A 12,285-nucleotide genomic window follows, 5' to 3' on the forward strand; every position below is an offset into this window, starting at 1 on the left:
GATTAAATTACCGAACTCCAAGCGAATAAAATCACGGATACAACACTAAGCGCATAAAAATGCAGTTGTTTTTTCATTGACGAAATATTGACTAAAGTATTTGTTTACTATTTAACACCATTCGAGCACCTTATTTAGGCATTATTTAGCAAGTTCTACGTCACAAGGTAAATAAATTAAACATGTATATTTTGTATGGAAATAAAACGACATGTTACATAATATATTTATGTTCTAGCAATTTTATCACAATATGCTAATATTTCTATTATAATAACAAAAATACATATTATTTACTACAATATTAACTGTTGTATTGTTTATAATCTAAAGAAATTGATACATTAATGTTAAAAACATTAAATTTCAAGTATATAACATGAAAATCAATGCAGCGATCGTAGTATGTACATCAAACAGTTGTTGTATAAGCTATAGAAATGTGACTTAAAAAAATATAGGAAAGGTACATTTATATATTTAAAATAATATCTAACCGTGGATCTACGGTTGACAGGAATTAACTTAAAATTCAGTTGTAATATTATACCTATATACTTATACATTTTTAGTTTTTTTTATTATTAAAAAAAAACGAGTTACTTAATAGTTACGTACTAGTTTTAATTATGATCTAATTAAATTTAATCCTACAAATTACACTAAAACTAAACATTCACAAAGATGTTCAGAATCATGCCGTCGCACGAATCGCACGATGATATAAAATTTTAATATTTCTAATCCTACTTGGCCGGTTTTTACCCATAAAGAAGTCTTGGCTGGATATTTGTATTATTAAAGAAAATATTATCATATTACCTATTTTCACATTTTGACAAACGACGAAGTATTTTTATTTAAAATATTAATTCCATTTTCATTCACAAGCATATTTTCTTCAAATCACTGTTTTATTCTTGATTAGTATGTTTAGTGGTGGTAATTAATCGATATCGAGTTTTCTGAAAGAACCAACTGCGCCATATATATCTGCATCATACGAAGCGTCCGGAGTGACGTCACACAGCTCGCGAAGATAGCGAAGGTAGTCTCGCACTTCGTCAACACGACGTCGCCATTTCTTTGTAAGAATTTCGATGGATTCTTCTTCACCACCCCATTCAACGGGCAGTACTCGCGTCGAAAAATGATCCAATAACTCTTCAGTTTTTGAATGTAAGTAATACTGGAATTTAAATAACACATTTTATTACGCTACCGCTTTTAGGTATAACGCGAAAACTATAACTTATATAATACCAAAGACGAGATCATTTGAATTGTAAATTTCATTGTCTAATAAACGAGTCAATAAAAAATATAATTCCAAGTTCACTGTCAAGGCAGATGCCCTATGACGACTATGTTCTAATCTAATATATTTTACCATTTGATAGTTTTTTGATAGAAAAATAATATATTTCTCAATATAGGTTACCAAATAATAAATATCTGTTATACATGAATAAAAAAGCATCTGTTTCCTACTTACGTAACCAGATTTTAGTAACTGTAATAATAACAGTAAAGTTTGCCAGAGAGTTTGTTGATAGTGGCAATTGCTTTAATTTTAAGAATCGTAACCTGAATGATGAGCTATCATCAAGATAAAAGATGTCACCAAAGCTCCTAGGCATTGGCGCTGTAAGAAATATTAAGCATGAATATTTTAATAATTCCTTACATCGCCAATGCACCACGAACCTTGTGAACTAAGATTTTATGTCCCATGTGACTGTAGTTACACTGACTCACTCACTCTTTAAACCAAAACACAACAATACCCGTTTTCGGACTTTCTCGTTGACGCAAGAGCGCATTAGATGTAGGGAAGAGGCGACAAGAGCGGGGGCTCCGACTACATGAATTCGGCGCATGCGTTGTGGGTACGCTGCTTGAGCGAGTTGTATGCTGCGACGTACTGTGCCGGCTGCGGCTGCCACCCGGGCTGCTATCGACGCACGCACATGTGAAGCCTGATTTTTAAAAACCACATGGGTTGAAATATTAGGAAATGTTTACATCTCATTTTTAAACTTACATTCTATCATATGCTAGGCAAATATTTGACATATGCACTTTGATTTATAAAATCGTTACTGTTTGTTAAAAAAAAAAACACCCAATTCGATCATTTATTTAACAGATCCAATTACTAATTTTACATAAGTCGCTCCATTTTGTAAAATAAATAGTTAGCTTAAATAATCTAGTGCCAGCAAGTATTATCAAATAATACAACAGCCCAGCCGTATGAATTTAGTAAAATACAATCAAATGTTATTGGTAAAATCATATCGATAACCACACAGTCATATTTATTAACGTTAAGAATAAAGTTGAAAATATAAATCAAATAACATTAAAATATTTTTTTATATTATTAAGAACTTTTTATTTTGAGAAGCGCCGTTTTCGTTTTTCGCTTAAGTCTTTGTCCAATCCGAAAAAAAAAACTAAGCTCTCCTTTCTATAAGACATATTAGTCACCTACATATATATTACTTAACAGTTTATAATTTTACTATAAAATATTATTTAAATATAATAAATTATTCAAATTTTATATGTAAATACCTACTAATCTCAAACATGATACTACCAAGCATTCTGGCATTTTATTTGTTCCGAAAAATGTTTGCCGACAATAAAGCAACATTCGCAACTCATAAAAATCCTTGACCTTTATTATTTACCTGTTAAAGCTATAAATATCAAAGTATGTTCTCAATATTACTTACTTCCCAAATAAAAACATCTCCCGCGATGAGCGTTTCATCGTGCATGCGGACATCACTAATGAGAAGAATGGCGCGAACAGCAGCTGTTATGTCGGTTGCATTCTCTGGGTAGTTCGGTCTCACCCTGAAGATGGTCACGCGAAGGCCCTCGTCTGTCAGCTTAGGTAGAGGAACTATGTCTCTGTTAGAATTTGTAAAAAAAACATATCAATTAAAATATCTCTGAGATCACACGATAGTTTATTAATTCTATGTAAATTAGTTTATTAATCGAAAGCGAGTTTTTAAAGATTTTTTTAAAGATGTTTTTACGTCGTAGTATAAGCAATAAAAAATAAACTGTAATAAAACAAAGTACAAACGAATTTAAACATTACAGCTTATTTTTTGATATTTTTACGTATTTCTTATTAAAAAAATATTTAACATTAATGTGTTAATGTAATTATACAAAAATCTATATCGAATTGTCTCTTCAAAATGTCTGTTAATATCTTACAAAGTTATGTATTGATTTTACAAAAATGTAAAGGTGATAATTAAATTGCTGACGTAACTTGTCGATGGTTTATTTATATTTCAACCGATTCGAAAATGATTAATTTTGAACTACGTAAAAACTTAAAAATCAGATTAGAATATATCAATGACGATAATGGCAGAAGAATAATACGTACTAAGAAAGAAATTATTCCCTTGACCCGGATTCTAAGGAAATATAATTGATTTAGTCAGCATTCAAAACGCATCAATTTGCAAAACAACGTTTCAAATGACGGTGTTTTAAAGTGCAATAACAATCAATTGAATGAAAGTTATAAAATGTTTACTAAATAATAGTACCTATAACTACTAAGTACATAAATTTATTAGCCACACATTGTATTACAGATGCAAAATTACATTCATCAAATAAAATAAAAATGTCTTGATTTAAATTTTAAATAAATAAACAAAAAAAAATTCCACTAAATATATTTCCGCATCTCATGTTATACTTATTATGTAAATATTTATGTGTATGACGAATTCAATAGTATTTAGAAGAGATTTATTTATATCGAAAATGATTTTTAAGATTTATTAAAAGGAAGTAATAATTCCGCAATCAGTATAACAAATCTGACCATGAAATTTTATAATCTTCATCGTGACAGAAGCTGCTTTAGTAGGAACCATTTAAAAATTAGTATTCGCTTCCTTTTATTAATTCCTATATCTATAAATTTTATATACAGGGTTATTGGTAATTCGACGTATTCCCATTAGGAGGTAATAGGGGTGACTATTTGCGATAATTATATATATGATATAATTATAAAATATATATATAAATTATTAAATTCACTGTTACTTTAAATCTTGACCGGATTTAGTATGAACTAAAAGTTGTTCAAGTTAACGACAAATGGGAAAAGCAGTTTTGGTTGTAGTTATTGCAACCAGTTGAGACTTTCCCACAGATAATTAAAATAGCGATTTTTTTTTCACTTACAAAAATTTGCATACATCGTTGAGTGGCGGCTCGGTGAGGGAGCGGTATTCATACAGGTCCCTGAAACGTGAGCGCGCATAGCAAAATGTTTCTAATTTTTTCCGAGCTCTCTCGAAGTCCATGCGGCAACCTCGGAGAAATGATTCCAGCAAGTGCGTATCTGTGGACAAGCGTCTAAATAAAGAAAAAAAATACGTTCGTGTGAGTATGAAGCAACTGTACTAAGACTAAACAAAACAACTATGTTCGTAGAATAAAAATAAAATTTCTCTCAGAAACTATATTTTAATGTAATAAATTTAAAGGTTTTAAAAATATATTTTAAGTGTTAACTATGATGTTTTGGTAGGACCGAGGTAGGTAATTATGTTCGACTTTATGGCAAACCAATTGGCTAGATATCGCCCATTAGTCAGTTATTAAGGTTTAAGGGTGACTGAGACAGTGATTTACAAGCAAAAGGGACCTAACATCTTATTTCCCCAGGCTATTAGTGGCGTTTTGAATAAGTAGGAAATTATTAAACATTTCATACAGTGCCAATCTATGGTCCGAGCTATGGGCACTCTACGGGCTGGGGTGATCACTTAGCTACCAATATAAGTATTATTATGACAATTTTAAGACAGAATTGAAATTCAACTTGCTTTACAATTATTAATTCACTTTTGAGCGCACATTTTGCAACGAATAAGTGCATATCTGCAAATACGTAAATACAAAACTGCTGATGAAATACGTTGACTGTTATTTTTTAGGACACGAATATTTATTGATGTTATATTTATACACACTTTGATAATTCCCTTAATTATTGTATTAGTTAGCCACCCGGCTTCGTACCGGTACAATATACGCGTTTAGTTTGAAGAATTTAAAAAGAAAATATCCTGTTTTTTCGGATAGAAAAGGTTAAACTGTTGGCTTTTCTCTACTATAATATCCATGTTTTATACTCATAAACATCCCTCTTGAATCACTCTGTTTATTGATAAAAACCGCTAAAAAAACTAGGCGTACAGACGGTGGGAAGCGACTTTGTGTTAGGTATATGTAGAGATGTGTTTCGAAATGAGTTCAAAAATGTATATATTATCGTTATGCAATTATTTATAATTCAATAATATATAATAAACAATTTTTTCCTATTTTAAAATAGTTAAAGAGCATATTCTTCAATAAATAGACATAAATCGTAGGAACAAAAATAAATAATGTGCATTTTAATTACTCATTTCTGTCATGGGCAGAACTTATTATTGTGTACTTATTTTGCGTACTCACGGATATATGGAATCACAAGAAAACCTAAGAATTGTTTTATTTAAGATTGGATAAATAGATTAAATACGCAATTTCTTCACCTACATTACATTAAACATTCTAACCAAGTAAAGAAGTTTACCTAGTAAGACAAATAAATAAATACTTAGTGTGTAATTATTGCATGTGCATAATATTATGACATTGTATAATTTCCATGTAGACGTATTTAATTGTCTTACAATTATTTTAAATAATTGTCGTAAATACCAATAATGTTAGGAGTATACGCGACAACGATTTGTTTCCGAAATCATATTATTTATTATTGTATGAAGAAAAAACTACAGATATAAATATATATATGATACTATATGATAGATATACCAATCTCATTGGCGATGTATGCTGGGGATTTACGGTGGATCACGCGTACGTTCTATGTCTACGTGGCCTACGGGCTACGTCCCGCTACGACTTTAAATGAGTTCCTTGGACCAGATACATTTTAAGTACTTTTTTATTAATGTATATAACTATATACTTTCCTAGATTCGCTAGGTATTATGTACCTTATACATAATTTGTGTTATTATTTGCAAAACTAATCAATTCATTCAATGATTATGATGTTTGTTTATATGGGCGTCATTTAAATATTTTCTATTGCAGATCAGTGCGGTAAAAAAAAAAATCATATGTCTTTACCATTGATCTGTTAAATTAGGTGCTTAAAGTTCTTGCCCATTTTCGGTACAAGGCATGATCTAGATACACAATTGAAAACCACTAACATGCATAGGTACGTATAAAAATAAGATACTCAGGCGTATTTTTAAGAAACAGAGTAACAAATACTTCCCACAAAATATTTTAAATAAAATCATGAACCCGGAAGTGACGTAGCGAAAAAGTGATACATGTGGTTATATAAGCCCTTGTCTCCTTAAATTGTTTATAATTATTTTATTCAATGTCGCATGAGACATGAGAGTTCATGTTTTACGTTTCACATTCGAATTCACCAACGAGTTCCGAATTTGTTCATGCTAATAGCCTTGCAGTTAATTAAATATTTTGTCTCAATTATACATAATATAATTAAGTATTTATTTATTCAACAAAATCCGCTGCCAATTGAATATAAAAAAAATACAATCTAAATAAGGATGTTTTCTGATGCAACTTCAGAATACTTTAAAGAACTGCTGTATATATCACAGATTACATTAGCATCATATCAGACACAAATTGAATGTTCTGAAGTCGTCATATTTCATTATGAAAAAAGAGAATATATAAGTACATAGTCTTAAAAATATTTGGCGCGAAAATCAAAAAAATACAAGACATAAAAAACACAAACAATTTTTTAATAAGCATAACATCTCTGACTCGTATATTTAACTACTCTACATTTTCTGTATAATTTATATTAATCATACAGGAAAAAAATAATTTAGTTATTAAATATATTCTAGAAAGAGAGTATTGGAGATATTAAACCAACAAAACATATATTATAATGGTATTCACATTATAAATTAAAAAAAGGTTTAAGAAGTGGACGTCACTAGAATAAGGTTTTTTATAAGAGTTTACATTGAACTTATTACGAAAGAGTTCGGTTTGGAATACTAATTCGACACTAGGATTACGACAATTAATGCAGTTAGAATGAAAATGTAAATACCATACGTGTTTACGATTTACGAGCAATAAAAGTAAATGGACAAGGTAAGGAGTAAGGACGTTAAATATTTCGTTTCGAGTTAAAAAAAAATATTTTTAACTATATTAATCAATTTAAAAAGAAGTAAAATTTGTATGTTTGTATGTAGGGGGCTTCCACAGGAACTAACTAATCAAAGACAATAAAATTTAGACATGGACGATATTAATACTTTTTACTAATTGTTATGTTCCTAACAGTAATATTCTGAGAGCCGAGATGGCCCAGTGGTTAGAACGCGTGCATCTTAACCGACGATTTCGGGTTCAAGCCTAGGCAAACACCACTAAATTTCATGTGCTTATAATTCATCACGTGCTCGGCGCTGAAGGAAAACATCGTGAGGAAACCTGCATGTGTCTAATTTCGACGAAATTCAGCCACATGTGTATTCTACCAACCCGCATTGGAGCACCGTGGTGGAATATGCTCCAAAACCTTCTCCTCAAAGGGAGAGGAGGCCTTAGCCCAGCAGTGGGAAATTTACAGGCTGTTAATGTATGTAAAATGCAGTAATATTGGGAATTAACGGTTGTATCCAACTAGAACGATTTTCATCACTAACTGAATTCAAGAGCCGTGGGCTTAATAATTATTGTAATTTAGTTTCTAGTCTCGCAGGTGTAAAGAACAAAGCATTTATTCATTTTCTAATTGATTAAAAATCTACTTAAAGCAGATATCTAAGAATACGATCTTCCTTTAGTTTAATTAATAAATCTTCCCATTTTACGGTCATAGTATTATTTCTTAGTCATAAAATTGAATGTCAAATTCATGCTGAATTTTAAAAAACTATAAAATATTATGTAATATGTAGTCGTAGCTACGTTGTAACATAAGTATAGATTTAGTTATTTTTATGGTATTATTAGTATTGGTATTGTTGCTATTACTAAATAGTCCAAATTTTTTTTTAGTTAAAATTAAAATCATATTTTTAAAATACTATAACGATTAAAAGTGAGTATTGGAAGTATCAAACCGCGCGAACCAAAAACAAAACATTTACTTTATACGAGTACAATCATAAATTAGTTTTGGCAATAAAAAAACTATGCATCACACAAATTATTTAGCACAATACGTTTCCTGGCCGCTTGATATAAAATTATATTTAAGTATGTTCATAGATCTCAGCTCAATATTATTGTTGATATATTATTTATAAATTATTTTATGTAAATAAAACATAATCCCTATTATATAAAATTATTGGAAGAAGATTAAACGTGTAATTTATCAAAATTTATGTTTGTCGAAAATAAATTGCTTTGGTTTTTTTTTATTATATCATAATAGATATTTAGAACTGAAGAAAAGCCGATTCTAACTTGGGTTATCGTTTTATAAGTAAAAAGATGTAATTTAAAGAATCCTTTTTTAAAACTTTAAACTTATCCGGTTTTATAATAGAACAATGTAAACTACATTAAAAAAAGTAATTCCTTCATTAAGTAGCCTAGCACTTATTTTTTATCTGGAAACAAGTCTTTGGAAAAATAAAAGTACAAGTCCGGTTCCCGACTTAACATAAGGTCTATGGACTTGCTGGATTGGCTCTACATTTTCAAAACATTATATTATATTTTCTTTTTGTCTTCACATGTTGCCAGTACGAGGTTAAACGCAGTCATATAAGAATTTAAACAATGTAACTATATCGAATGTTTTCCACATTACTGTATCAACAATACCTTATACAAACACAGTACAAACAAAGATACAAGAATTATTTATTTCCTAATGCGTCTGTAGTCTAAAACAGAGTATTATAAAAGGATGAACGTTATGAAAAAATAACGATAAAAATAAAAGAAAATTCGAAAAGCGAAACCGATATAATATGACAAACTTATTAAGAGTATTAAAATAAATTATAATTATTTTATTAGTTGCAAATAAAATTGCAGCCATTCTGTCTTTTTAAATAATAACTATAATAAATATAAATATAATAAATAATTTATTAATATTAAAAATATAATTAATAATAAATAATAATAACAATTGATTTTTAGTATTAACACAAATGCGAATTTTCATTTTGTTTAAAACTTGAAAACTGAAAATGTAAAAAAGTGTTACATTTGTCTTTCAAAAAACACATTTTTATAAAAAAGTTCGAATGGTTTATCTATGAGGATTTTTATTTTATATTAGTAAAATTTAATTCAAATAAAGCCGTTAATTGTTATAGTATTTTTTAAATTAAATTATTGATAAACATGAAAAAGTCAAAATTGTTTTATATTAGATTAACAAGATAAACAAATGGTTGAATAAAAATGTTTACCTAATGATTCTGGCTGTGGTAAGTAAGGGTTGGCCGCACACATACTACGGAGGTCCCTGACCCCCCTCTCTAACTCTCCAGGTCCCTCTCCCAGCTCTAGTTTGATCATTTCCGCCTGTTTTAGAGATGGTCCTTCGAGGAACGCCATTTTTCTACACAGCACAAGCCAAAAATATATATCTTAATGTCCTAATTTAAAATTTAAATCGTAACACGACGAACTCTAGCTGAGTAAGAACTGAACTGGTAGCAAATGCTATACAACCTCTTTTATAAACAAGCGCTATAAATTATATATACCTACCTATATAACTTGCACACTAGCGGCGTTGTCGAGTGTTTTTTTTTTTTATATATATTTTTTTTAAGAAAAGTTTTATTGTAACTATTGATTATAAACAAAATTAATGTATAGTTATGAGGAACGATAAATAGTTTGGATAAATAACAAAATCGCTATTGCAAATTTATTTACTGAATTATTGATGATGCTATTATTTTATGCGTTCCGGTTACTTATATGTGAAAACTCCTCGAAAATTGACGACTTTAGCAATTTATTGAACCATCATGTTGACGATAGAAAAAGATTATTTATGTTTAATTATTATTAATGTTTTTTTAAATAAATATAAATGTATTTTAAAGAAAATAATAGTAGGAAATATATATCCAAGAATTATATATATAAAAGGATTGTCTCGAAAAATGGAATGATTTTCAAAAACTGATTTAAATAAAGTTTCTAATTACGATAGCTTTTTCTAAATCATTACCAAGAGGTGTATAGTTAAATAATATAGACGAAAAACTATGTAGTCTTTTCGTATTTATTTGTAACTAATATATAATAACATTATAGACGTAAAGTTTGTTGGTATGAAGACGCTTATCTAAGGATACATTGATTTGAAATAAAAATGCGTACACGTTAATTGAGAAACATTATAGATGATTATATGAAACGAAAAACGAAAACGTTGGGTCTCACACTGGGGTGGAGCAACAGGGCCAGGATAAGTGGAAAGTATCCGGGACTACAGCCAGTGGCGTAGCTATCGTAGGGCCAGGTGGTGCAGTGCACCAGGGCGCCGCAGCTCAGGGGGCCCTGTAACTTAAGCTTTGAAAAGAGCGGGTCAACCAACTCGCCAGCTCCTGAAGGTAGAAAACCTCGACCCTGCTAACAAGATTTTTTTTTCCAATCTATAATTGAAGGGCAATATAAGTTAAAGAGGGGATGGAAAGAGTTGGTGAGGGCTCGATTCTTTTCCTATGCATCGGGGCGCTTGCCCATCTAGCCACTGGCCACAGCCCCGAGGATTCCACAAGAGAATGGACCCCTCAATAGATATGTTTAAGAATATTACAATTATACAATACATGTACCTATGCAAAATATTGAAATGAAAATCAAACATGTTTATTAAGAAATAATAACGTATCATTCTTGTATTTCTGACAGAGGCGAATTGGCAAATAATATTATCCTTGGACCTACCCTCAAGACCTCTGAAAAGTGAATCACGCGTTGCAGCCATTAGACTAAATGCTGACTTAAAGTATCTAAGAATATAAGAAGTACCCAGGCGCTTTTGTAGTGAATGCCGACATAAACAATTAAAACTTTAAATATAAGTGAGAAGATAGGTCGAGCCGCTATATTATCGCTAGAAATTAAAGATATCCGATTAAGATTTATTTTTTGGCGATTTTTATTCTTTTCATTATACGCAAGCTTTAAAGAGTTCCACATGAATGTTTTTGGGGCGATATTTTTATTCTAATTGATCTAGATTATTTACTCTGTATGGAAAGCAGATACATTTAAAACTACTTATCATTTTGATGAAAAGCTTGAAAAATTAGCTGCGAGGAGCTAGTCTTATTTGGGATTTATTTTTTATTTTTGTTATATCATACATAATATTGTTTGACGAAATATTATTATATGAACTTAACTTCGAAGTGTAATAATCATTAAGAGTAGCTATTATTTATTTAGAGACTGGTAACTAAATGTTGCGGTGCACCATTACTTTATTATAGTACATAAAATTTAAAATGTATTTTATCTAATGATCAAATCAATACCTAGATCTCATTTCAAAAAAAGAATCAATGTACTACAGTGCTAAATTTTGGAGAAGGGCCTTCACGAGAGAAAGACCCCACAGTAGAGATTTCTAAAAAAAAACAAAACCGACGAGTTAATATTTTAAATATACATATGTATAGATGAAGTAAATTACAAGTATAATTCTGTGTGAGTATAATGTATCTACTTAATTCTTTTTTTAAGGCTTGTCCCGCAATATATTTACTGACAGACAATTTACCAAATTAATTTTAAAATAGGTAATAATAATTAGGGGCCTCGACGCCTTTAATGACCCAGGGTCTGAATGTCTGTTCAGACCTCTGATCCTAACATAGATCATAACAACCTAATCGTGTTAGGTGCTTAAAATTGAAGAGTAGTTCATTTATTCTCACCAGGGAATTTAATACCTTGGTTGCCCTAGACCTAGGCCGTCTGTTTAATGATGAAAATTAAATTAAATACTATCTAATATGTTTAAATTAAAATTGCATTCGTCTAATAATAGTGTTCTGTAATTAGTCTAATGATAATATAACGCTTGATACATTTTTCATACAACTTTAATTTTGTATTAGATTTTTTTTTAATATTGCAAAAAATTTTATTTCAATAAGTATGAAAAATTGATTGAATTTGCAATAATGAATGATAAAA

The 12,285-nt window shown here is 29.8% G+C and overlaps 1 protein-coding gene across 1 annotated transcript; it reads right to left on the reverse strand.

Annotated features, from left to right (window-relative positions):
• Positions 1 to 577: 577 nt before the first annotated feature.
• On the reverse strand, positions 578 to 9,784 carry LOC113404639 (retinol-binding protein pinta-like). The gene is made up of 5 exons (XM_026645590.2): positions 9,531 to 9,784; positions 4,240 to 4,399; positions 2,745 to 2,925; positions 1,788 to 1,979; positions 578 to 1,189 (listed from the first exon to the last, which is right to left on the reverse strand). Exons 1-5 carry the CDS (start codon positions 9,676 to 9,678, stop codon positions 947 to 949), a joined length of 924 nt encoding a protein of 307 aa, XP_026501375.1. The 5' UTR covers positions 9,679 to 9,784; the 3' UTR covers positions 578 to 946.
• Between the last annotated feature and the right edge of the window lie 2,501 nt (positions 9,785 to 12,285).

Source organism: Vanessa tameamea, chromosome 21 (genome assembly GCF_037043105.1).
Source record: "Vanessa tameamea isolate UH-Manoa-2023 chromosome 21, ilVanTame1 primary haplotype, whole genome shotgun sequence".
NCBI lineage: Eukaryota > Metazoa > Arthropoda > Insecta > Lepidoptera > Nymphalidae > Vanessa > Vanessa tameamea.

Coding starts and splice junctions, on each gene's coding strand:
- LOC113404639 (XM_026645590.2), bottom strand. CDS start 9,678: ATGGCGTTCCTCGAAGGACCATCTCTAAAACAGGCGGAAATGATCAAA. Junction 2,926..4,239: donor AACGATGTATGCAAATTTTT/GTAAGTGAAAAA, acceptor AAATTCTAACAG/AGACATAGTTCCTCTACCTA. Junction 1,980..2,744: donor GAGATGTTTTTATTTGGGAA/GTAAGTAATATT, acceptor TTTAAAAATCAG/GCTTCACATGTGCGTGCGTC.